General features: G+C 42.7%; 2 protein-coding genes and 1 long non-coding RNA gene across 3 annotated transcripts in view; 2 read left to right on the top strand and 1 right to left on the bottom strand.

Moving 5' to 3' along the window:
- LOC119453038 (E3 ubiquitin-protein ligase SMURF1-like) overlaps positions 1-7,393 on the top strand; it is a 123,435-nt gene extending 116,042 nt beyond the window's left edge. The window contains 2 exon segments of the mRNA XM_049667489.1: positions 95-179; positions 1,030-7,393. Coding sequence (XP_049523446.1) covers positions 95-179; positions 1,030-1,129 — 185 coding nt within the window. The 3' untranslated portion in view covers positions 1,130-7,393.
- A 2,437-nt stretch (positions 7,394-9,830) lies between these two features.
- The window catches only part of LOC119453995 (ribonuclease Z, mitochondrial), a 27,380-nt gene continuing 14,589 nt past the window's right edge, over positions 9,831-22,621 (top strand). The window contains 15 exon segments of the mRNA XM_049667488.1: positions 9,831-10,340; positions 10,725-10,775; positions 10,855-10,925; positions 11,099-11,163; positions 12,173-12,227; positions 12,454-12,564; positions 15,052-15,119; positions 15,754-15,812; positions 16,324-16,384; positions 16,960-17,011; positions 18,607-18,768; positions 19,768-19,878; positions 19,881-19,900; positions 20,011-20,108; positions 21,661-21,782. Of these exon segments, the coding sequence (XP_049523445.1) occupies positions 9,976-10,340; positions 10,725-10,775; positions 10,855-10,925; positions 11,099-11,163; positions 12,173-12,227; positions 12,454-12,564; positions 15,052-15,119; positions 15,754-15,812; positions 16,324-16,384; positions 16,960-17,011; positions 18,607-18,768; positions 19,768-19,878; positions 19,881-19,900; positions 20,011-20,108; positions 21,661-21,782 (1,471 nt within the window). The 5' untranslated portion in view covers positions 9,831-9,975.
- Positions 18,982-22,621, bottom strand: part of LOC125945556 (uncharacterized) — a 19,285-nt gene continuing 15,645 nt past the window's right edge. The window contains exon 4 of the long non-coding RNA XR_007466988.1: positions 18,982-19,776. This is a non-coding gene — a long non-coding RNA (uncharacterized LOC125945556). The remainder of the gene's footprint in view (positions 19,777-22,621) is intronic.

Raw genomic sequence — 22,621 nt, 5'->3', positions numbered from 1 at the left:
GAGCACTAAGTGATGTCTTGCGTTTACGTTTTTAAAAAACAGTTAAAATTCTGTGGTAGAAAGAAAAAAATCCAAATTGTATTGTTTTCCGCAGGTTCTACGGGAGCGGCAGGACCCAGGTTGTTCACGATACACATGATTGATGCCAACACGGACAACTTGCCAAAGGCACATACGTGGTGAGTATCTATCTTCTGTATTCTCCCTCTCACTCACTAACTCACTCGCTCACTCTTTCCAACACCTTATTCTTTCCCTATTTTTGCTGCTGCTGGAAGGCACTTGCATTTGACGAAGCTTGTCTTGCCTGTAACGAATGACTTGCATTTTGCTTGTGTAGTTACATTTGTGAATCATACGCTTTCAGTAGTTAATCTTGCTAGTTATTTTACCTGCTGTATCTGATTGTAATGCGCGGACCTGCCGAGGTTGCTTAGCGGCTTTCGTGTTACGCTGCCAAGCACGAGGTCGCGGGATCAAATTCCGGCAGCGGCAGCCACATTTCGATGGGGGCGAAATGCAAAAAACGCCCGTGTACCGTGCATTGGGTGCACATTAAAGAACTCCAGGTGGTTAAAATTAATCCGGAGTCCCCCACTAGGGCATGTCTCGTAATCATAACTTGGTTTTGGCACGTAAAACCGTAGAAATTGATTTTTGTTTTTGTAACATGCATTTTTGGACTCATTTTCGCAGAAAAAAAGGTGTTCTTTAGATTCAAATACATTATCTACACTATCCATTATACCGGACCTGCCCAAGTCCAATACTTACTCTTTATCACAACCAAAATGTCACCTGCACCTGTTAACTATCTAATATTTAGCATTGTCTTCCTGTCCCTTAATGTTAGGCCCATCATTTTTCGTTCCGTTGTTTGTTTTGCCGTCCTTTGGTTCTTCTCAAGCTTCATTGTTACCATCCAGTTTCCATGTTGTGTCTTAATACGAGTAAAATACAATGGTTGTACACTTTTCTTTTTCAATTATACATAAGCCTCACTAACCTTTTATTTTATTCTCTGTGCAGCTTTAACCGGATTGACCTGCCTCCGTACGAAACGCAAGAAAAGCTCAGCGAGAAGCTGACCCAGGCCATCGAGGAGACTTGTGGTTTCGCTGTGGAGTGACTTACGTTTAATAGTTTTCAAATATGCCACGTCATCACCCAAGTTGTCAGTGACGACACAGTGTGGACGGTGGCACTTCCAACTCCGACGGTGCGTCACATCGCCCGCAGTCCAGCGCGTCGTGTGTTCTCAAGAGCTGTGCCGCGCCACCTCGTGGTCGGGAGAGGTCCGGCAACACGAAGCAGCTATCGCCTCGGCTGACGCGTCCCAGCATGTTTGGATGTGCGACGAAACCACTAACGATCGCTTATTGGCGTGTGTGTGTGTGTGTGTGTGAAAGTTTAGCTGAGCAGCTGTACGGGTCTTTGTTTGTCTCTCTTTTTTTAAATCTTGCGTAGCTTTCGGACTGCTCATGTTCTCATTGCAATTGAACGAACGCATATATACTCGCTCTCCACTTGCACGAGAGAGAGAGAGGATTATCACGTGTGATAAGAAGCTAGATTAGCTGATGCCGAAAGACGCAACAAAATGCAGTCGTCTCTTCCTGATGTTTTCTTCCTTTATGTTTTTTTTTTTTTTTTTTTTTTCATACTGCCACTGCCATTACAATGACAGAACAACGAGTACAGTTATCCTCTCACTCGTTCTTCTCCTCTTCTTCCTTTTTTTTTTTCTTTCAACTCTTCTCCTGCCAGTGTTGCATTCTTCGTTCAAATTTCGCATTGTACAAAGTCTTCTGTGCGCACCGGTGCTTCGCTTAGGAGCAGAAGGTGTTCCGCGGAGGATCATTGCAGTTGCTCATTTCCGAGCTTCGTCTCTCGCTCTATGCTCTATGTAAGAACTCGACCCTTGTTGAGGTTTTCAGCATCCTCGTGTTTTTTTTCAGATTGTTGTTCCAAGTTGACACCGAGCATGGAGCTCCTAGAAGATACTATCTCATTTCTGTACATAGTCACAACTCTCTCTCTTGACGAAACACTTTGTCACATATTTTGCTGCGCAGTTTTTTTTTTTTTTTTCCCCTAACGTACCATCTAGTTATGAAGCAACCGGTATTGTTTACTCATTGCCTTATTTCTATTTCTTGCAAGTATTTTGTTGTGCTTTGCTGCTGAAAGCTTCAGTCACTGCTTGCCTCTCATAAAAAAAAATTGTGTGTATATATTGTTCTTTCGTGCTTTTTTTTGTATAGCAGCATCTGATGAGGAACTAGGCCTTGCTGATCAATTTCTTTAGAGGCTGCACAAATCAGTGCTGTGGGAATGCTTAGTTAGATAATCTCATCATCAATAGGAATTGCTTTTTGACCCCCAACAATCTGAATTTTTTACTGGTTGGGACATGGCAGACAAGTTGAAAGTGCCCTGAATGAATTGTATGAAGTCATGAGTAGTCATTGCGCGCCCCCCTTGGTGAACCACCCGGGAATTTCTTTCTTTTTTTTTTTTAGTTGGAGTAGTTATCACAGTGCACATTGGTAACAGAAAGAAACAAACATTTGCTGTGATAGCCCTGGAAACGACAAGACTGCTTTTGAACACTTACCAACAAATGCCGACACAAGAAAGTGATTACTATTTTTTGCTTAACTTTGTCATACGCTGTGCAAAGTGCGCTTATAGCTTTTCTTTATTATAATTTTTGTGTGTTGTTATAATTTTTTTGTGTGTACTTGTTGTTTGACGAAAGGTGTGTGATCGTGCTTGTAACTTTGCACCTTATTTAATGGACTGCTTCTATATATTGTTTTTTTTTTTTCCTCAACGGCGTGCTTTTTTTTTAACCATTTTTCTTTTCACCCACTGCGTGTTTATTTCTTATTTTTTACTATAGTGCGCTATTATGATGATTATTATTATTATTATGGCTTATTTTTCTCCTGCTTTGGCACCCCCCTGTATGGTTGGGTGAAGCAGACGTTGCACTGCACCACTTGTCTGTCTGTTTTTTGGCAACCAGCTGCAGCAACTAGTCCGATGTGCCTCCGCCCCACTTAACCTTTTTTTTTTTCGTTCACAGACAGACGGCATGATCATTTGCTTAGCTAAGCATCCACCGCTTCTTACTGAGCCATTTTACATTCAAATAGTGTAGCAAACCACCATGTTCTCACATGTGACAGTCGTATGTTCCCACACGTGACAGTCACATGTCTGGACATATGACTTCCATGTGACAACCACATTTGCACATGACTCCCATGTGACATTTATGTGTTTGCACATATGGCTGCCATGTTGACAGTCACTGAGAGTCACATGTCTACACATGAGTCCCATGAGACAGTCACATGTTTGCACGTGACTCCCATGTGACAGCTACATGTTTGCACACACCGGGTGTTTCAGCGAACACTTCCAAAATTTTTAAAGGTTGCCTGTGGCAGATAACACAATTCTAGTTCATGAGCTGATCTACTCGAAGAGGCGAACATTACTTATGCAAAAAATTTAAATGCATAATTGACTAATTAACGGAAATTCATTAATTAGATTTTTAGCTAATTACCTCGTGGCCAATATTGCAATTTACAAATTCTAGCCATGGAGTTCGTAGGGCGGATCCACTTGGAATGAATTCTCAGGATAACACACCAGTTATGAGATATTAATTCTTGAACTTTGTGGTGAAATGCATTGGCATTCCAGTTACTTTCTTAACAAAATGTCGTTTTATGCATTGAAGCACAAAAGTAACTGGAACACCAAAGCATTTCTTTGCAATGTTCGTGAATTAATATATATTGAAATGGGTGCCATCCTGAGAATTCGTTCCAAGTGGATCTGCCTTGCAAACTCCATGGCTAGAATTTGTAAATTGCAATATGGGCCTTGAGGTAATTAGTTAGAAACTTAATTAGTGACTTTTTGTTAATTAGTCGATTAAGCTTTGAGGTATTTGTGAAAGTAATGTCTGTCTCTTCGAGTAGGCCAACTCATGAACGAGAATTGTGCTATCTGCCACAGGCAACCTTCAAAAATTTTGTGAGTGTTCACTGAAACACCCTGTATGAATGCCATGTGATGGTCACTGAAAGTCACATGCTTGCATATGACTCCCCTGTGACGATCACACGACTCCAATGTGGAAGTCAGATTTGCACATGTGACTCCTGCATGACAGTCAGTCTTTCTCTTGAGCAGTGTATTTGTGCACTAAACCGCAAGTTTAGCTCGTAGCAAACAACCACCTATCCAAGATCTCACGGGGTGCCCATGGACTTATACTCCGTCTAGCTGACTCCATTGCAATGCAGCAGAAGCTACGGGTTGCATCAGCCAATCAGAACAGAGAACCAGGAGTAGGGTTCACTCCTCTATCATTTGCCTCTAGTTGTTCTCTGTGCAACACCTGCTGAACGGAACCGTCACAGAAGGTTTATTACCACACAGTAGGCGAGCACTCTTCTTCGTTTCTTCGGAACAAGGAGCCGGTATTTATTGCAGATTGGCTGGCACAACCCTTAGCCGTCACTCCACAGCACAGAGTTGACAAGACTGAATATAGTATCATTGGATGCACCTGGATGGATTCTTCAAAGGAAGTATGGGCTCCATTCGTGTGTTTGTTCCTTCATCTCTTTAGTTTCATCTTCAGCAGTCATGTGCAGTAGACCTGCAATGATTCAAGCATCAATAGTTGTAAATTGTTGTTAACTTGTAGGAATATCAGGATTATGGTTGGTGAGCCGCCTTACAAATGTGATTTGAAGCCACTTAATTTTTTTTTAAATTTTCGTTCCATTCTAGCCTTTTAGGATTCGGTCTGGTTAAAAAAAAAAGGATTTCAACTGACGTTGCACAGTGGAAAAGTAAAGGTCATAAATGTTCGGGAGCACCCTTGTCTCTAAATTGTGCTGCGTGTCCTTAATGACTAAATATGCTGGATGCTTTCTGTTATCTTATCATTGACATTGCAGATGCTAAAATTTGAAGACTTGGGAAGCTTTTCCTAACGTTACTTATTCATTCTGAAGCAAGGGTATAGGCCAGCAAATGTTTGAAGACTTTGAATGGTTAGACACTATTCCTCACTCACATTTTTGTTTTCAACACAAGCTTGAGCTTTGCTCTTAAATTTTCACGTTCACAAAGACTTCCCGCCCCTTGCGCCACTTGGTGATGCGATATCTTATAAAAGCTACAATGGCTGTGTGTTTGCTTTCCTAGAACCATAATGAGAGTGCTTTGTCTCCTGTCATTGATGCTGCTCCGTTGACAGTTTCGTCGCCGGAGCGCAAAGTCATTTCACATTCCAAGCAAACCAATGGCAGGAAGTTTGCACCCTGTCTAGTTAGAAGAAAAGTGAATTTAAAGAAGCATTGGGCACATTGCGAGCTGTCTGAGACTCTCCAATTGTGCTGAAAATGTTTGACTTGCAATGTTGTACCCACAGCTTGCAGTGGAGTCCATCGGCGAGTTCTTTTCCCGACGTCTATGCCTTGTGTGCGCAGTTGGAGGAGGCTCATTCTAGGTAGTCGTGGTGGAACGACCATGTTTGGCGACTTGACGCCTACGTTTTTCTTTTTGCGTAGAATCTTTTCCACATCTTCTGACACTGCCATTAGATGGCCCATGCTGCTCTGTGTACTTATCGAATACCTGACATAGTAGTTTGCGCAGCCGGCAACCACATAGTATCTCCCGTGCATCTTACACACGCTTGTACGAGTTGGTTTGATGCACTACCGCCTTGTAGCCCCGCCATGTTTGAGAGGGGAACAAATGAGTTGTTATAGCTTCCGCCGTTCTTGAAGCTGTGAGAAGCTTCTGATCGAAAGTATGTATAGCCCTTGTTAGAGTGTTTCAGGTCACCCCCCTTCCCCCCCCCCCCCCCCCCCCTTTTTTTTTTGAAATTTCGAGTTAAAAGCCCCGATGCTCTGCTGCCTGTCTGCTGACGTTGCACGAAAGCACAGAGCACATGTCTGAATGCGTTTATAGAGTTGTCTGTATGGCTTTTAGATACTGTACAAAGCTAGTGAGGAAACCTTGTTAAAAGTACTGTTTTGCGGCGCTTCTCGCCTCAAAGTGTCAAATTGCCAATGTAGTTGAAAGTACCATGCAGCAGTGCGCTTGCTTTCTTCATTGTCTGTGTGGTCCAAATGCAACCATCCTTCAAGTTTGTGTCGGTAAGCTAGTTGTGTGCTTGATTTCTCTACTCAATTGATGATAGTCATGCTTGATTTGGGTGTGTGCTTTTGTGTGTGGATACCGTTCTGCTTCCCTGTGTTCTGGTCATACGGAATGTTGCGTCGACGGGGCAGCCCTGTTTAGATGGTGCTCCCTCCTGAACCTGCCTGCGCTCGCATTTTGCGCGAAGGTGGCATTTTGTGGCGCAAGTTGTGTTTAATGCCAGGCTTAGACGCCGAATTTGCTTGTTTCGTTCAGAATTAATCATAAGTATGCTCCATCTGCTGAAGGAATGGTGGACGAAAAGAATTAGGCTCTCCTTCGTAGAAGAAACAGTGGCACTGCCTAATGCCGGGAGGGTTGCCAACTTCGCATGCCATCAACTCCACGGGGGGTGTTTCGACTTTCCTAGGATAGACGGCACTACTGTTCCTTTCACCGAGATGACTCAGATGACGCAAACTTCTGGTCTATTCTGGTTGAATCAGACGAGCACTCCATTCCAGGCATGGTAGTAAACAAAATGCACCACAAAGTGCCAGTTCTGTGCAAAATGCGACGGCAAGTGAAGCAGCGGTTGAGACAGCGGAGACACTGGCCTCCCTTTCCGACTCAACACACAGTATGTGTTTCTTATCAGCACCGTCACTAGACGAGAACAGTGCTGATATTTTGCAGTTTTTTGTTTCGTGTTGGAACGAAAAACGTAAGAACTTTTCTGTTGTATAGGAGCACTTTCCCGTTCTGTCTGCAAGTAAAGCAAGGAATCCGAAACTGTGTGTGATCTTTCACTGCCACTAAAAACAAGCGTAGATGAGTTGCAGTTTTGGAAAGCCCGCAAAGTTACACCGCCGCAATTGCACCATGGCTTGTGCCTTGTGACTCTTTTGTGTTTAGGAGCCGAGACGAGTTTAATGTGGCGCGAATGTTAGCGTTGAGTGCTTTAAAGGCACATTTTTGGCACACTCTTCCACGCAATGTGTCAGCTGTTTGTGTCAGCACATTGCTTTTCATGTATAAAACCTGTCCACCTATATTGACTTGGGTTTGCACCTCGATGTCCTTCCTCTTCGCCTGAGAGTCCTGACAGCTTTAGACTATGATTCCTTGAAATACTTCCATTGTTTCCTACGATGTGTACGGCATAGAAGGATGTGCGAACACCATGCAAAATAAAGTTGTACCATAAAGAGTAACTTGTGTTGTGTGTGGTATTAGTATAAAGAGATTTAGCTTGTCCGTAAACGCATTGCCATTTACAAAATACCGGAGTAGGTGGTGTCCGAATCACACCCCCAGCGACGGATCTGCCAGAGTAATGGAAGCCAATCTCATAGTCCATGTTTTTGTGTACTGCTAGCTCCAGAAGTGATTGCAGGAACTGGAATCACAGTATAGTCGCTATGCTGCGATTCGCTCTTGGACACCACCTACACAAGAGAGGTTGACATGAGCCGCAACGATGGTGGCGCCATCTTGTGGTGTTGGGTTCAACCAAAATTCAACATGACAGGATGGTTCAAGTAGAGGTTTAGGCAAAAAAAAAATATCTTTATTTAAATTCCCTCTCAAGGGGGCATTTTAATTGATCAATAAATGGTCGCACGTAATGCAGATGTATAGGCTTCAAGTACAAAGCAAAGCTGCACATTTTAATTAGAGGTGTTTGAATAGCATAATTTTCTAATAGAATGAAACTGAATATTTAGAGAAACAATCTTCGTATATTGAATCGAACACTAAATATTTTTTTTTTTTTTTTTCATTTCTAAACAAAGTGAAAATAAAGGTTGTGTGAAGTTGGGGGGTATTTTGTAAAAAAAAATATATAATAAATAAATTTTATAAAATATAGAGAAGGTTTATGAAAATGATACCCGTGAAGCTGTTCAGCACAACATCCAGTCAACCGAGGAGGCTACAAATGAGGAACAGCTGAAATTTGATTTTATCTTGCACATATCATCACAATGACAGTAACACGTAAGGACAACGCATCACTTAGCTGAAGCATGCGTAAAATGCTGTGTTTATTGAAGGAGCAAAGTGTAATATTTCAATACTGCACTTTATTTCTAAGGGATGGAAGTATTCTATACTGGGTGTGTGTTAGCAAAAAAAAAACAAAAACAAAAAAAAACAAAAAAACAAATACTGGAACTGATGCAAACCCAAAACACAAGGACAAGTGCTACTGTATCTTGCTGGTCTGTTTTGCGTTGGTGTGGTGTGCAAAAGCAATTAGCGCAACAGTCAGTCCTTTTGGTGATTCTGGTGGAGAATAAGGCGATTCTCCAAATAATAAATTATGTTGCCTGGATTGGTAAAACAAATTAGTAAGCTGCCTAAAGGTAAGGCATCCTTATTGAATGACGGGCAATACATGTATCGATCAAAAGTCAGCTACTCCGCACGTTTGCTCAGCAACTGTTCCCTCTCTGCAGCAACAGTAGCTCAATCCCTTGAAACAGCTAGTATTCAGAACAATATGTGAATTGTTATCCCGTATGTTCAACCAGAAACAAATGTTCAACAACTTTGAATAGTGTAAGTCTATTCGACTTGATTTCAAAATTTTGAATATTTGCACACGCTTCATTTCAATCTTACTAAAATATAAACACTGCAGTTCCAGCCCAACACAGTGGAAAATAAATTTTCAGAATGAGAATTTTCTCGTCATGCTTGTGACTTTCATAATTACACGTACTCACTTGCTGCTCAGAAAATAAAGGAAATAATTGCCTTGAAATTGTGCTGCAACTTTATGCAGGTGCATATATATAACTTGAGCATATATATAGGCTGCACATCATCGTCGACCACTAATGAATTATTAAGCTGCTGTGGCCAGACCAATAGAAAAGCGAGAGTAATTTTCCTTGCTTGAAAGGTATACTTTCGATATGTCTGGCCACCCACTGGCTAACCGAATGTGAGGTACATGTTACGGTTCTAGGCACATAAAAAGCATATAAGGAAACAAAGTTTTTGACCTAAGCTTCACCTAAATGTATCAACACGACACGGATATATGCTCTTATATTCTAACAAGAAATAGCATTCTGTGTCGTGTCCTATCAAGCGCCCTGCAGTGTGCTTTTAAGTTCAATCATTAGACCTAAGCACGCTCGAAATTTGTGCCAGTGCAACAGTTGTGTGACTCGTACGATCGAAGCGTGAGCGAACACGCAAGTATTATGCGCATCCCGAGCACATGGTTCACTTTCGATCGCGACCACTCCGTGATCCACACGGGGCTCTTTAGATCACAACCACTCCGTGATCGCAACCGAGCACAATTGGGATCCTTCTGCAGCTTGTGCAAACAGAAATTCGATTACGATCGGGCTCTTCCGCGATCAAAAATTCCCGTGTCATACGTCCTTGAAAATGACGTCTATAATATGCGCTCCATCGGTGTATGAGTTCAACCCCCATCGCTCAAACGTGCTTTGGAGACACAAGGCGCATCAAGACGCTTTCAAGTGCGCTCGAGCCAATGCAGATCGAACGCTTCTCCACGTCGCTTTCAAGCACGCTCTACTCTCAACTAGATCTCAACACTCCGAACCTGCCGTGCCATGATCGCACCGGGAAAGTGATTCAGCAGATATACTTTGACGGAGATGAAAATAGTTTGCGTCACCATCCAAGGAGGCGTTGGACCAGCGCCTGTGTGACAAAAGCGACTTTATTTCGATAAATGCGGCATCTGTTTCTTTGCGAGAGGGCGCTACGGGCAACTCAACATGGCCGCGCCCATGTAGCTCAATGCAGCGTTGTTCAAATGTATGGCATGTGAGACCCACAGAAAAATCTCCGAGCTTTTGCCGCAAGTGGCCCAAGCCAATGACAGCCACGCTAGCCTTTCTGCAAAGACTTTTCCCCTGTCCTCGAGCAGCAGTTCGCGCTTACAGCAATTCGAACGCGGATGCCACCGAGCGGCTGCTCAAGATCATAGGGAGCATGCCGAAGGTGCCGACCGCTGCCATACAGCTGAGGGCCCAGCGCATCAGTGCGAAAGCCAAGAACGCCAATAAACCCAAGCCTCGGCCGTCCGAAATATCGCTCTGGGTTCTGGGCAATGGGGGACCGGCGAACCCCCAGTCTCTCTACGTTAGCACCGATCAAGGGCGGTAAGTGATCCATGTCGTTTCTCGTGTAAAAAATCTCGGAACGACATTGTGTCGCCTTAACTTCGCAAAACTACTAATCTATTTCCTTTACGAGAAGAGAATGACCACTTGACTCCGCTTTGCGCTTGGTGTGCTCGACTGACATTGAAAGCGACGATGACTCCGAGCGGTTTCGATGTCAGAGTGAGAGGACAGTCGATGCTTGCATGCTCCTTTCTTGATAAGTGTAGTCACCCTGTTATGAATATTTACGCACGTTTTGTCTTTATTCATCGGGATAGGGTTGCCGCAAATTCAATAAAGGATGTGCTAGCTGCAGTGCGTTTAGTAACGCCTGTAATGCCCACTTCTGAAAGCGAAACTCGCGAACTTTTCTCGCTACAGATACCTGTTCAACTGCGGAGAAGGTACTCAGAGGCTGGCGACCGAACACAAGTAAGGCTGGCAGTGATATCATCATTTGCGTGCTATATAATAAAGGTTTTCAATAATTAACATACTGTCGTTGATGCAGGATGAAGCTGTCCAAACTGGAGCACCTCTTTTTCACTCACAACAAATGGAAAAACTTGGGCGGGCTCCCTGGTAAGCTTTTTTCTTCTCCATAACTTGACATGCTTAATTGCCGATGAAAATATATATATATAGCATTTTATTTTTTGGTCCTAAAGAAGAAAATAAGGTATGCAGGTTTATGATGTTCATCATGAACCGCCTGCAACATATTGCAATGTGGACTACGTGTGTCTCATTTGCAGGGCTGGCTCTGACGGTGCAAGACATCGGAGTGCCGGAATTCTTTGTCCATGGCCCAGCTAACATGGTAACATCTATTAGCCTGCGCACTGAATAGCACCGGGCGGCTTAAAGATTGCCTTCACGGAATCAAACTGTTCTGTTCAGATTGCAACGCAGATTCATATGTGAAAAACATTTTAGAAGCACGCAGCGTACACGTTGTTTCTTTCTGATTCAACGACTCACTACAGTATGAGTTATGTCAGCACCACTTGCTGGCAAACGCCTTTCTTTCTTTCTTTTTTTCTTTCATAGATATGTTTTGGGGAAGCAGTTTAGGCAACATTCAAAATACAGTGTAATATACTTGCCTTGCTAATTCTTCGCTGATGGAGGTAGAGAGGCAGTTGGCACAGTGGGTATAATACCTTTGCTGCGCCACTTTACAAAATGAATTTAGCACACACACACAAAAAAAAGGCAAAGAAAAGACACCAAAACACAGGGCAAAGTTCCGACACAAACTAGCCCCGGGAAGCATGATTATTCGGTACCACTGAGCAGATTGACATTGCACCTCCAGCTATATCCCCTTCAGGCGCCAGCTAATTCTGTCCGTTGAAAATTTAGTTTCACTGCATTTCTTGCATCTTCAGAATCATGAAAAAGCATTCAGCTGCAGAATGGATTAAGAATCTTCAATTCTTCAGTGAGTTTCGTCAATTTTGCACAATGTGAACTCCGTGCAAGAACTCTCGACAGGGCTGTCAGGTACGAGAACATCAAATATTTCACGTTTAGCATTCTTGCAAAGCACCTAACCAGCCACTTAAGAGGTATGCTGAGACGAAACATCCAGTCTGCCTTCCAACTCATTTTCACATCATATTATTCAAACTTGAAGCGCAGGTCCAGTCAGGAAGTGTTTCAAGGTGTGTGCCTCACGATTTAAATATAATCATATCTATCAGTGTTTGTGCCTTTGATGCACTGTATCGGCGTGCAACAATTTTCTGCACACGCTGCCTGAAGGGTATATGACAATGTCCGTGTACGTTTCCCTCTGAAACTTAGCATTTTTTTTGTATTTGCAGGAGCAGCTGTTTGAAATGACCAGGGGATTCATGATGCTGCAGAATATAACAATAAGTATGTTCTGAAAGTTACTATGTCCTTGTATCAGAGTTTGCGATTTTAGATCTGTTTTGCAACCTCTTTGCATTTTACGAGTTCACGGAGGTTTCTGGTTCGCATATTTCGTAGCTAGACAGAGCTTACTCTCTGGCTTCGTCACCACATTCATTTTCAAACTTGTTAACTCTTGTCAGCTGTGACAAGAAATTTGTGCTGATGAACACATTCTTTTTTTCTGTAGCCAAGCGAAACCCATCAGACAAGGTGTTTTCGGACAACTGTATGGAGGTTGTTTATGTCCCCTTGTTCCCAGATGAAGCTGTAGATTCTTCTGAAACTGAGGAAAATGGAGGTGAGTACATTTTTTGATTGCCATCAAATATTATTACACCATTACCATTTCTGGACATAAGGCTCTTCCGTATGTGATGAGAATTAATTTGTTTAACATTGTGGAAAAATAATGAGACGTGCAAATTTCAGAGGCTTGATGGGTCACATCATGCTATTCAATAATAAGGCTTGACGTGTTTACTACCGTTATGACATTCCTGTAGTGCCATTGTAGTTGTACCACAGCTTGGTAGAAGACAAAAGCATATATTTGTTAGTGAATGTTTTCGCAATATGTTTAGCGTGAAGCAAACGAGCGCACATAGAATGACACACAGGACAAGCACTGCTTGGAACATTCTTAAATATGAATGCATACCAACTCGCCCAACTTTCGGTATTTCTTAACTGACAACAGTTCATTCTCGCAACACAGATCCTGAAGGTATAGCTTGAACTGCACACATGCAGAATGCTTGCTATAACGTTTTCTTTACTTTTCCTTCTTTCTCATTTTTTTTCTTTTTCTTTTTTTTGCAAGGGATTCACTATGATGGACAGGGAACTCAAATCAGGAAGGCATCTAGATATTTCAAATGCGCTTACATATTGCACAAAAATTTCATAACAGCAAAGCACCAATTAAGGTATCTTATTTATGAATCGTACAGCAACATGGAGGTGTCACTGACACATGCATCGCCTTTCTGCTTTATAAATTATCCTTTTAATATTTTGCGTGCTACAGTATTCTTGCTCTTGCCTGGTGTCTTCAAATCGCAACTCGTGCCTCGCATCTCCAGGTAGAAAGCATGCACGTAAAGGTGCACCGTATCTTTATTTTTATTTCTTCCACCTTTTTTTAGGTTGTGCCACAGAGGGATGTTAAAAAGCAACTCACCGTAACTGATGCATTAGATTGAATTAACAGCCTACGGGTATCCATTTTAGAAACACATGCATAAGTAATTTTTGTTCTCCTAAATTCGTAGCTCTTGAGAACAAGGACAGTGCAAGCATCATGTACCAATTAGCCCAACAGCAATCTCTTGGCTGTGTTATGAGAGTACTTCACAATGTTGGGTGGCATTTGAAATGCAGTGTTCCTTTTTTTTTTTTTCTTTCTTTCTTTTCATACCTCAAAGAGCTCGCCGTGTTTTGTATCCATGGTCACCTTGTAGCGGAAATGCAGCCGCCGTGTCTGACAGGTGTCCCATGCACATTTTCACCTGCCATGGTGGCTCGGTTACTACGACATTCTGCTGCCGAGAACGAGGTCGCAGGTTCCATCCCCAGCGACGGCAGCCTCATTCTAATGGGGGCCGAGAGCAAGAGCACTCCTGTAATCAGCATTTGTGCTGCAGATAAATGCTGTATTTGCACATAAATAAGGCGACCACAAACATAATGCGTAGGGGGAATTTTGAGATCTCGGCAAAAGAAAAAAAAGATATATGTTTTACAGTTATATAATACGCAGTGATGCTGCAAAAAATAAAATTGAAACGAAGCATAAACGTGGACGCATGCAGGTTGCTTTTTTCATCGTTACTGCGAACTGTCCCTTGCAAAAAACAGTAAAAGGAGGAGTGCATACACAATTTGCTCGTTGTCACTGCTGCCGTCTTTGTAGCTGTCGCCGAGAACGGCATTGGCCTCGATGCGACCAAGGTTATTACACAGGCAGCACTTCAAGAGTGCCAGCAGCACCAAAGCTGTGTTCGAACATGGCTTCGTACGCGGTAGCAATTGCAGTGGTGGTTATAGTGGTGGAGCTCACAACAGTTTGAAAGTGCCAGAAACAATAAAAAAAAAAATAGAGAGCGTTATATTCGTGTCACAAACCTAAATATAATGAGAGGTGCGTTTTGAGGCGGGAAATTTTGAAAAAAAAAAAAAAGCTACCGTTCACAAATGTCCATGCACTGCATCACGCTGAGGTTATTCATCTGCGCTTTATTCTCTGAGCTGACTGCCTAGTTCGTGTAACCTGCCTTGGGTGGCACAACAATGTTCTTCAAATAATCGGTCGGTCATATTTGACAGTATTATGATTGAATTAAGATGTCCGAAGAACCACGTGTTGCTTCCAGCACATTTAGCTTTTGGCAGTTCATGAGAAAAACCTTCGATTCTCTGCCGAGAACTCCAGTAGGAATTTATTTTTAGCTTTTTCCTGGCTTTTGGTGTTCAGATGCATGTAATATAAAATTCTCACTTTACCGAAAACATTTCACATCAGGAAGGGTTAGGTTCCCCAGGTGGTCAAAATAAATCCAGAGGCTCCCAATTAGTGTCTTGCTGATAGCCCCTCTGTATTGGTTCAGTATGTTAAACACCATAATTTGGCAAGATTTTTCACACACCATTTTTTATGCTTGGATAAAAGCAACTTCCTTAAGCTGCAGTTTTCTCTTTTGTACTGCTTCATTCTTTCATGATTTTCTTTTTTGTCATCTGCCAAAAATGTTAAGTGTTGTTTGCTATGGCTTGGATTGGATTGCAGCTAAAAGGCAAAGGAGATGCTCGCAAGATGATCCTGACAGTGCTCCTGTGGTAGCGTACATCTGTAAGGTAAGCTTGCCTGCTGCGAATTCAGGGCGTTTTGCATCGTACCATCATGAATGATTAGTGAAGAGTAACTGTAGTGGCTCTGCAGACATATTGTCTTTGCTTACCGAAAAGAGCACATTCTTTGGTTCAGACTGCTTTTGCCGTCCATAACCTTTTGCATTGCATTATCTCAGTTGTGCAGTGCCCTCTGAGTTATTGTACCGTCAATGCTCATTCATTGTCACCTCTGCTGCATAATTTAAGTAAAGGCATTCTGCGCACTGTGATTGAAAGAATGTTTGTGAGGTGATTCGTTGAACCTTGTAGCACCACTTGGCAGTTTTGATCGATTGAAGTTTGTGCAATGAGAGAGCTATCGCCAGAAGCTTACCACAGGAATGGAATGAATCAATATGAGTGCATAGATGGAGGAATACATATATTTATCATAAGCAGGAAACGTCTAAAAATGCCATTCTATAGCTTGCTGCTCAAGTCTGTTCCTCCGGCATTGTTGTGGACAGTTATAGATTTCCACCTTCTTGTTTTGATTCACTATTTGCTTAGGTTTAGTAAATGGTGTCCTTATTGCCTTGTTGGCTATCTTGGAAAAGGAGAAAGTTAATGCACTTCCTGACCTTACTTCTTGTTCCAGCCTCACAGCCGACCAGGCCAGTTGAACTTGGACAAGTGTGTGAGCTTTGGCGTTCCACCGTAAGTCATTCATCGTAGATGTATCCTCGTAGAACTAAAATGTACTACTACTTCTCCTTAGCAGAATATACATATATACAAAATGCAGATCAGTAACACAATTATATTAATAATAATAAAGAAAAAAGACTAGCAGTGAAACAGGGGAGCTGGGGATACAGCAAAATAAAATAAAAATAAAATTGGGCTGGAACTATCAGCGGCCAATTGTCGAGGCCAATCGACAGCTTCTTTATTGGTGAGTGCTTTGAGGCAGGTGGTTGCTGTGACCTTGCGAAACCTCCAGAATCAGCCCACCAAATCACCACCTTCGATTACACTGTTTGCGGGGTCTGTCCAGTTTACACGCCCAGGCAGCCGTGCACGCAAAGTAAGGAGACGAGATTAAAGAAAAAAGGTTTTGCTTAGTTTAGAAATACTAATTGGTAATGTTCATCGATCCATAAGCAGAAATTAGGAGGAGATTGGGTAGCCGTACATTCGTTGTTGTCTTTCATTTTTCTTTCCGCAGTGGCCCTCTGCTGGGAGAACTGAAGTCAGGTCGAGATGTGACGCTTCCCAATGGAACGGTTGTAAGTTGTTTCTTAAAGATATTTGTACAGATGTCACTGTCGCTTGCTTTTTTCTTGCTCAAGCTGCTAAGTCTCTTGCACTCTGGATTAAGTCAATTTATGGATTGTACGTGCATGAAGAAGAAAATTTTTGATTGCATGCATTGAGTGAATATTAGGATTAACAGATATACATTGAGGGCTGCCTTGCATTTCGAACACGTTTGTAATACGGGGTGATGTGCATTTACTGCTAAGAGAAAAGTGCTTTCAGATGCCATGGTTGCTGCCAAAAAGAAGAAAGAAATTAATTGTGCATCTGCAAACTACCGTATACGCTTGCGTAAGGGCTGCACTTCTTTTCTTCACAATCTTGAAGAAGTGTGGCCGACACACGAAGGTGGGCCATTTTGGTCCAGTCATAACAGTAATGGTTACAGGAACATTGGTCTTGCACGAGGAATTTGTGTCGCCACAAGCAGGCTTTCCCATAAGGCCATTGATAGTACCTATTACTGTTGTGAAAACCTGTGGCCTGCTGAATCTAATGGGCTTTTTCAGTTGTACCTACTTTTTTTTTTTTTTTTCGCACACAGGTAAAGTCAAGTGATGTGGTGTCTCCAGAAGAAGCCGGCCCGGTATTCATTGGTAAGCTGTTGCGTGAATGTCGAATATATCGAGCACTGAAATTTTTCAGCACTTTTGATTTTCAGCTGAGGATGCTGTGGCAATTCTAATCATAAAGGACAGCCTCACCTGCATTGGTAGGATGTCCAATTTTATTTGTTGCTGCTGCTAGTGGACATCAGCGTTGAATTATTGCAGTTTATTTACATTCTTACATTTTCACTTTTTGATAGATAATGGTGCAGTCAACTTCCATTAGTTCGATCCTGATGGGACCAATGAAACTGGTCGAGTTATCCAGCGGGTCGAATTAAACAAAAGACAGAAAAAATGCCAAAACGGCGCAATTCACCTTGCAGTATTGCCTTTAAAGTTAGCTTCGCCGCAATACAGACGTGTTATGCGGTGAAGCATGCCAAGCGGGGGGGGGGGGGAAGGTGTCATTGTTACGGGACATAGCACGTGTTCCTTAATTTACACACATACATGCGCTGTCTCCAATGACAGTATGAGCACCGAGACGCCTAATAAGTTTACTGGCAGGCCTTCAGAGTTTTAGATTGAGGAGGAGAAACAACTTTATTTCGTCAGCTTGGTTTAGTGGGGGGGTGTTTACCAGGCAATGCCTTATAGCCACCTCCTCAGCTCTTTCAATGGCCTGAAGTTGAACCTCCAGGCTCGAATCCCGGAGGATTGCTTCCCATGCTTCAACTGAGGGAGCGGCCAGGAGACCTGGTGGGGGAGGGGGTCTTCCCTGCAGTCCCAAAGAATATGATCTAAAGAGGCTATGGACCCACATTGTGAGCAGTGTGGGTCTATCAAGTCAGGGTAAAAGTGTCTACATTTGTCAGTTGGGAAAGGAGTGCATTTGGAGTTGGTGCCAGGGGACATCTTGTCCATTGGTGAGCTTGGGATGAGCTTTAGGTAGACCCCCGCTCTTTTGTTGGCTTCTCTTGACTTGAAGTCCTCTTGACTCTTGAAGTCCTCTTGACTGAGTTTTTTCATCTTACTGCCTACCTGTTCGCTTGCTTTCCCTGGTTTTTCTTTGTTTCTCAGTGCACGGCGTGTGTGTATAATTAAATGCGTACTAGGCCCCGCTGTTGGCCTCATATACGAGACGCGCATGGCAGGCGAAACGAGGGCTGAAATCGATACAGCATTACTTAAGAACTTACTGCCTAAAATGCATTTGCCTTAATTCTAACACTAAAGACCTTTTTGCCTAAAATACAGTTGCCTAAGGTGAACACCCTGGGTCATGCCTTGTGTTCAGTGCATGCTTAACAGTTGTCAGTTTTGTTAGGCACTTTATGCGTGAATTGGTCGCTCAACTGTTGCTATGACAACAAGATCATAGCAGTGATAATTTAGCATAAGTATAAAATATTGAAAAGATTAGAAAGCTCTGTGCAGATTCAGGTGGACCTCCTCCTCCTCTCCCCTCCACCCCTCTTCCCTCCAGAAGTCGTCATAGGGCCAGTGACTTCTGTTTCGGATCTTAAGTGACCCATAATTTTTTTTTTTGTCAGGAATGCAAGGGAGGTTGTCCTCATGCACAGTAATAGATGGTATCTATCGAATGACAGATTGATTCACTGATTTATTGCCCTTCCTAGTGGTTGAAGTCCCTTCTGAAGACTACCTGCAGTCACTGCTGGAAGCCGAGCAATTCAAAAGCCACCAAGTCACTGCCAGCCATGAGAAGCACGCAGCCAAAGTGGTTGTTCATTTCACACCGTCGTCTGTCATGAGGCACCCTTCATACATGGAATGGATTAAAGGTGCAGTTCATGTTTCATTTGGACTGCGCATCATTGGGGAAGCCGGGGGGGGGGGGGGGGGGAGAGCAGTTCATTAAGGGGCCATCAGAGGCAAATATTAGATAATGCTTAAGTGATGGACCAGTATTCGAAGGTATTCAAAATGTCACTTTTACAGAGAAAGAGAGCTTTCGTGAGCAAGAAAATGACTTAGAAGTTGGAGAGGATTGGTGCTGCCACTGGGAAAATGCAGTACCACTTCTCATCGCATAACCTGTCCCATTTATAATCGTGTAATTGTTCTCAACTGCTAATAATAATAAAAGGTTAATTTTATTGTATTGTAATGTGAAAGAAAGGCTGAGAACCCTCACATAAAATTGTGATTGAAAAAGCTTACAATAGCAATTTTATATCTCTCTTGGACATGTTGATGCATTTAGACTGGCAAGGCGAAGATACTACATGCCTTCATGATGCCTCTGTGTTTGCTGTTGCGTGGTATTGTGGCGCCATTCAGCATACATTTGGTGAATGGCAGCTGTTGCCTCTTAGATTTTGTTGCACACCTGAGCCTTTTCCGCAACCTTCTTTTGTGTGTAATTAGTCATATGACACGCAAGAGGCTTCAGACAAATGTGACACGAAGCAGTCTGAACATAAAGTATAACTTGCTGTCGCAAGTAAAATGCAATGCCACCCATTTTCTACCATTTCTTGTCACGAGAATTTCTTGTCGTTGCTGTTTGCGGGGCTGTGGCGCCCTCTTTGTGTAGACGTCCGACTCAAAGCGGGCCACAGCAGCTCACACAGCATGAAATCTGAGATATTAGGTGAAGTTACGCAGCAGCTGCTTTACAAATGTTTGGTGAATGTTGTTGATACCTTTAGAAGCAACTGATATGTGTGCCTTGATGCATGTGGTGCTGCTACTTGCACTCGACATCTGTCTCGTCTCGGTGGCTGTGCGTGATGCTCAAGCTTAAGGCACCTTGCACTGCGGTCTGCTTTCTTACGCCAGGTTTCCTGCAAGCACAACCCACCTGGTATTAAACGAGTGTGCCAGCTCTCTGAGCAGCGTCGCACTTCATCGAGCGCAGCATCGCCTCCATCTTCTCAGTTCGTCCATATTCCATTACTGCATGTAGAGGTGAGACCGTTTTTTTTTTCTTGGTACCATACGGCATTTGTGGGAATTCAGAGGAAGTTAGTTACATACCATGCTACTTTTTAAATTGTCATTTTTAAAATTATTTATAGGAGTCTTCAGGTCTTCCTAAGGAGCTCACTGAACTGAACTGTGTTGTAGGCGACACGCTGTCAAAGTACAGGCTGCGGCCATTTCAAGGGACTTCAAAGGTAAGTCACTCTAACGCCATTCTAGGTACAGTAAAACCTAAATAATTTGATTTCGTGGGATTGGAAAAATTGTCAGAATTAACCGAATTTCAAATTACAGAACGGTGCATGGAAACAATAAATGCCTACATCAACATGATGTTATTTGTTGAGGAAATCCACAACCCCATTTATATTTTGCACGAAGTCAGTGTGCGAGCTGAAAGCCTTGTCATCTTGTGACTGAGAAGTGGTTGCAGCCAGTTGTATATTTGCCTTGTTGCAATGATACCAATAATTGCGTATGTGAAAGTGTGTCTGACAACAGCAGCAAGGTGGCAACGGTGATACAGTCAAACCTCGATAATACGAAGTTGTACTTGCAGCGAAAAACTTCGTTATATCGAGAATTTCGTTATATCAAGGTTTTGTTAATTCAATAGAACTAAGATGGGGAAATAAAAATAGTTCATTACATTGCAAAATTCGTTAAATCGAGGTTCGTTATATCGAGGTTTGACTGGAGTATGATGTGACGGTAATGTCATGACGACTGATTTGTTACACTCCGGCAAAGAAATGTTGCAGCCTGTTGCAGAAATGTTGCATTACGACCTGCGCCAATCCCGAAAACAGTGCAGTGTCACAGAGTGTCTGTGTAGTCAAAGCTGCTACAACGAAAGGACTGGGAAATGTAGGCCAATCCTGAAGTCGGTCCAGTCTGACACGATTTCAAAGTGACTAGCTGCCGTGAGGGAAGAATGAGATAAACTTTTGCACTCACGCTTTTATAAGCACCCTCTTGCTATACGACGTGACACACATGAAAGACAGTGGTTAGGTCGACTATTATTTGTGCATTTCATTCCTGTGTGTGTCACTTAAAAAAAAAACTGGCACACGTGCACATGCTCTCACGCATGCGATGTGATGTGATGCATGCACCAGTTGTCTCAAATAGTTTGTTGGTGTTGGCACGAGAGAAGTACGCATGCGATTGTGGCCCAGTAATTACACTGCCAGGGTGTTGTGCTTGGGAAAGCGAGGTTCAATCCCACGAACAGACACGGACATATATTTCTAATTGAAGAGGCCCAAACCAATATGAGATGGGAAGCTACCACGAAGTGCCTGATATGAGACAGGGAATGCTTCGTGTTAAATATTGCTGTCCTAGCGCTTTGCACTTTTAAACTTGAAAGCATGTCGTTTGATGCATGTCTTTTGCTCCCACGAGATTGAGGAACTTGTGTAAAGATGTGCCTTTCCGGTGTGATATTCAATGAACAATCATAACACAGACAGTACAGGAGTGCGTGCTCTGCATATTCTGGTTTTGTGCTTACAACGTTGTAAACTTGTATACACACACCTCCTCCTCATATCATCATCATCATCATCATCATTCATTAGCCCTTTTCCTCCCCGTCCCTTTTCCCCAGTGTGAAGTAGCAGGCCAGAGCAAGGGACAGCTCAGGCCGACCTCTCTGCCTTTCTGTAAATAAAATTTTCTCTCTCTCTACATTCGTTTGAACTGGTTTTGTGGGCTCTGTCTTTTGTGTATAATTTCAGGGACTCGGTTGTTCGCGTCGACCCTGAGGCCTACGTGCAGGAGGCCCACTCTAGTTTTGGCTTCACTGAGAAGCTCGAAGAGTTGAGAGATGCCGCTGCATCAAAGAAAAATGAAGCGTCTGGTAAGTGTTGTTTTGGCCGCCTGCCACAGCAGCAGTGTTGTGTGTTTTGTTGCCTCTGTATGATGCTCTAAGCAAGTGCATGGTGTGATGAGCACTCCCTTACAAGGGTTGTTATAGAAATTATGTTGCCTTCAATACTTTTTTAATGATGCTCACTTAAATATCAAGAACCATTTTTACAAAGGTTAATGGTGGGCATTCCCTTACAAAGGTTATGGGGATTGTGTTGTACTTGGTATACTTTCTGTTGATATTCAGTTGAATAGCAAGTATAATTTTTTTAAATGTTAATGGGGAGCATTTCCTTTCATAAGTTGTAGAAATGCTGTTGTCTGTCCATTCTGTTGCATTCAATATGCTTTCTGTTGATATTCAATCAACAATACTTCATACAAGGGTCAACCCAGTGCAGCTATCAACCTCACAAATACATTAAACCTGTAATTGTAGGTGTAATTTGCAGCGTCCATGAAGAAATTGTGGAATTAAGGTAAATTAAAGATAACTAAAAGAGAAGGGAAAGAAAAGAATAAAAGATTGTTAGGAAGGCGGCCAAACGAAACACAGTTGACAAAAGCTTTTGCAGGGCTATATTTAACTAAAGACTCTTTTGAACAACTACTTTTCCACCACTAACACAGAGTTAGCTCAGTATGAATGTGCTAGCCAGGTTTGCACAGCATCTTTTTTTTTTCACTATTTTTATTAGTAATAATCCATAAGCTTGGTATCGTTACAAGTCATTAAAGTGCCTCCTTAGTGCCTTCCACTTTCCGAGTCTTGGAAACTTCACTTCGATAGTGGGGAAATTTGAAAATTAGGACACACTGATTTGCATT

This window comes from Dermacentor silvarum, chromosome 5 (genome assembly GCF_013339745.2).
Source record: "Dermacentor silvarum isolate Dsil-2018 chromosome 5, BIME_Dsil_1.4, whole genome shotgun sequence".
Classification (NCBI taxonomy): domain Eukaryota; kingdom Metazoa; phylum Arthropoda; class Arachnida; order Ixodida; family Ixodidae; genus Dermacentor; species Dermacentor silvarum.
The sequence above is the reverse complement of the archived record's forward strand: the minus strand, read 5'-3'. Positions and strand labels throughout refer to the sequence as shown.